The sequence below is a fragment of the Trichoplax adhaerens genome, genomic scaffold, assembly GCF_000150275.1.
Source record: "Trichoplax adhaerens TRIADscaffold_2421 genomic scaffold, whole genome shotgun sequence".
Lineage (NCBI taxonomy): Eukaryota > Metazoa > Placozoa > Uniplacotomia > Trichoplacea > Trichoplacidae > Trichoplax > Trichoplax adhaerens.
This window is the reverse complement of record NW_002061810.1, coordinates 1-1,563: the sequence shown is the minus strand read 5'-3', so window position 1 is coordinate 1,563 and position 1,563 is coordinate 1. Positions and strand designations below refer to the sequence as shown.

Below are 1,563 nucleotides of genomic sequence, written 5' to 3'. Positions count from 1 at the left end.
TATAAATCAGAATATGGATCAGTACTGTAAATTTGTAAATCATATTTCCCTGTTGAATAAGCGCTTGGATCTTGCTCACAAGTCACTTCACCTGAATTTTTATACTTATTCCACTGAGAATCAACTGTATCAGGGTTTTGCTTGCAATTTCCTATTTGAAAAAAAGCATAGTCGATTTGATCAATATTAGCTGGAATATTCTCTGGCTGATAATCTGCTTGATAAGTTCTATAATTTGCATACCACCCAGTCACCTTAAACGCTGGATTACTAATAGATTTCATATTTAATGCAGTTACCTGATTATGAGAATCTATTAAATGATCCTGCATTTTTTTATGGGCGTCTATAATATAATTTTGTAATTTTTGATGCTCTTGAATTAACTGTTCATTTTTTCTTTGTTGCTCTTTATGGTGAAAAGTATTTGACATTATTTACCTATATAAAAGTTAGTTGAAATAATAAGAAAAACCTATATGAAAACTATTTGCTTTCAATGAAGAAACTGGAGGTTTTATATTTTCTTGGATGGTGTTTTCTAATACTTTACTAGAGTTTTTAATCTTGCCTAAATCAGTATATTCATATCTAAAATCTACATATAACTTTTCACTTATTTTATACCCAAGCCCTGCTCCTATATTAAAAGTGAAATTATTCGATTTATTTGAATCCAAAGTATATTTTTTGGAGTTATCATCAAGGTTTATTACATTATATTTTCCAAGCTTATTTTTTGAAATACCAACCCCCATTCTTAAAAATGGGAATATTTTGGAATTATTATCAAAATTATACTGAGTATTTATAGTATAAGTATCAGAACTAATATCTTGCTTGTAAGAATATTTACTAGGATCAATTGCACTATATTTAAATTTAGAAAATTTTTTATAACCAATATCTAGCAAAATATTGTTATTCAATTTATAACCAACACTAACATCATATACCCATGAATTTTTTGGCTTAGAAGCTGGAACATAGCCATCTTTACCATAATCATTAAGTCTATCTGATATGCTTATTCCATAACCTCCTCTAATAAATGTTTCTGCTTTCGCATCTACAACCCCAAATTTAATAGTTGATACAATCATTAAGCTTTGAAAAAGTTTATTATATAATTTTGTCATTTTTCACTCCTCTATTACTTTCATACAACTAAAGTCGCATAAAAGAACACCATAATCAACTCTAGATTGTATCAACTTGTTAATTATTTATCTTTATTTAACCCGAACTGCAGATAAGAAATAAGAAATTTATAATGAACCTTATCATCATGAAGTAGAGTGTATATCTGGATTGCCACGGATGCTATCGCATCCTCGCAATGACGTTTTTATTTTTGTCATCACGAGGTTGCACAACAACCGTGGTGATCCAGAATTGTTACAATTCACACCAGAACTAGTCATCATGAATGAGAGAAATTGTATCCTACCTCCCACAGTCATCACGAAGGAGAGACTTTAGTCTCGACTGTGGTGATCCATAACTATTATCGCATTTACATTTGTTGATACTTTATTGGATTGCCACGAGCATTAAAATGCT

General features: G+C 29.9%; 1 protein-coding gene across 1 annotated transcript; it reads right to left on the bottom strand.

Annotated features, from left to right (window-relative positions):
* Positions 1–91: 91 nt before the first annotated feature.
* On the bottom strand, positions 92–1,139 carry TRIADDRAFT_62916 (uncharacterized protein; the record flags this gene model as incomplete). The annotated part of the gene is made up of 3 exons (XM_002118898.1): positions 92–151; positions 300–409; positions 476–1,139. Coding segments are annotated over 3 exons (834 nt in total), but the record flags the coding sequence as incomplete, so codon positions are not given.
* Positions 1,140–1,563: the final 424 nt, after the last annotated feature.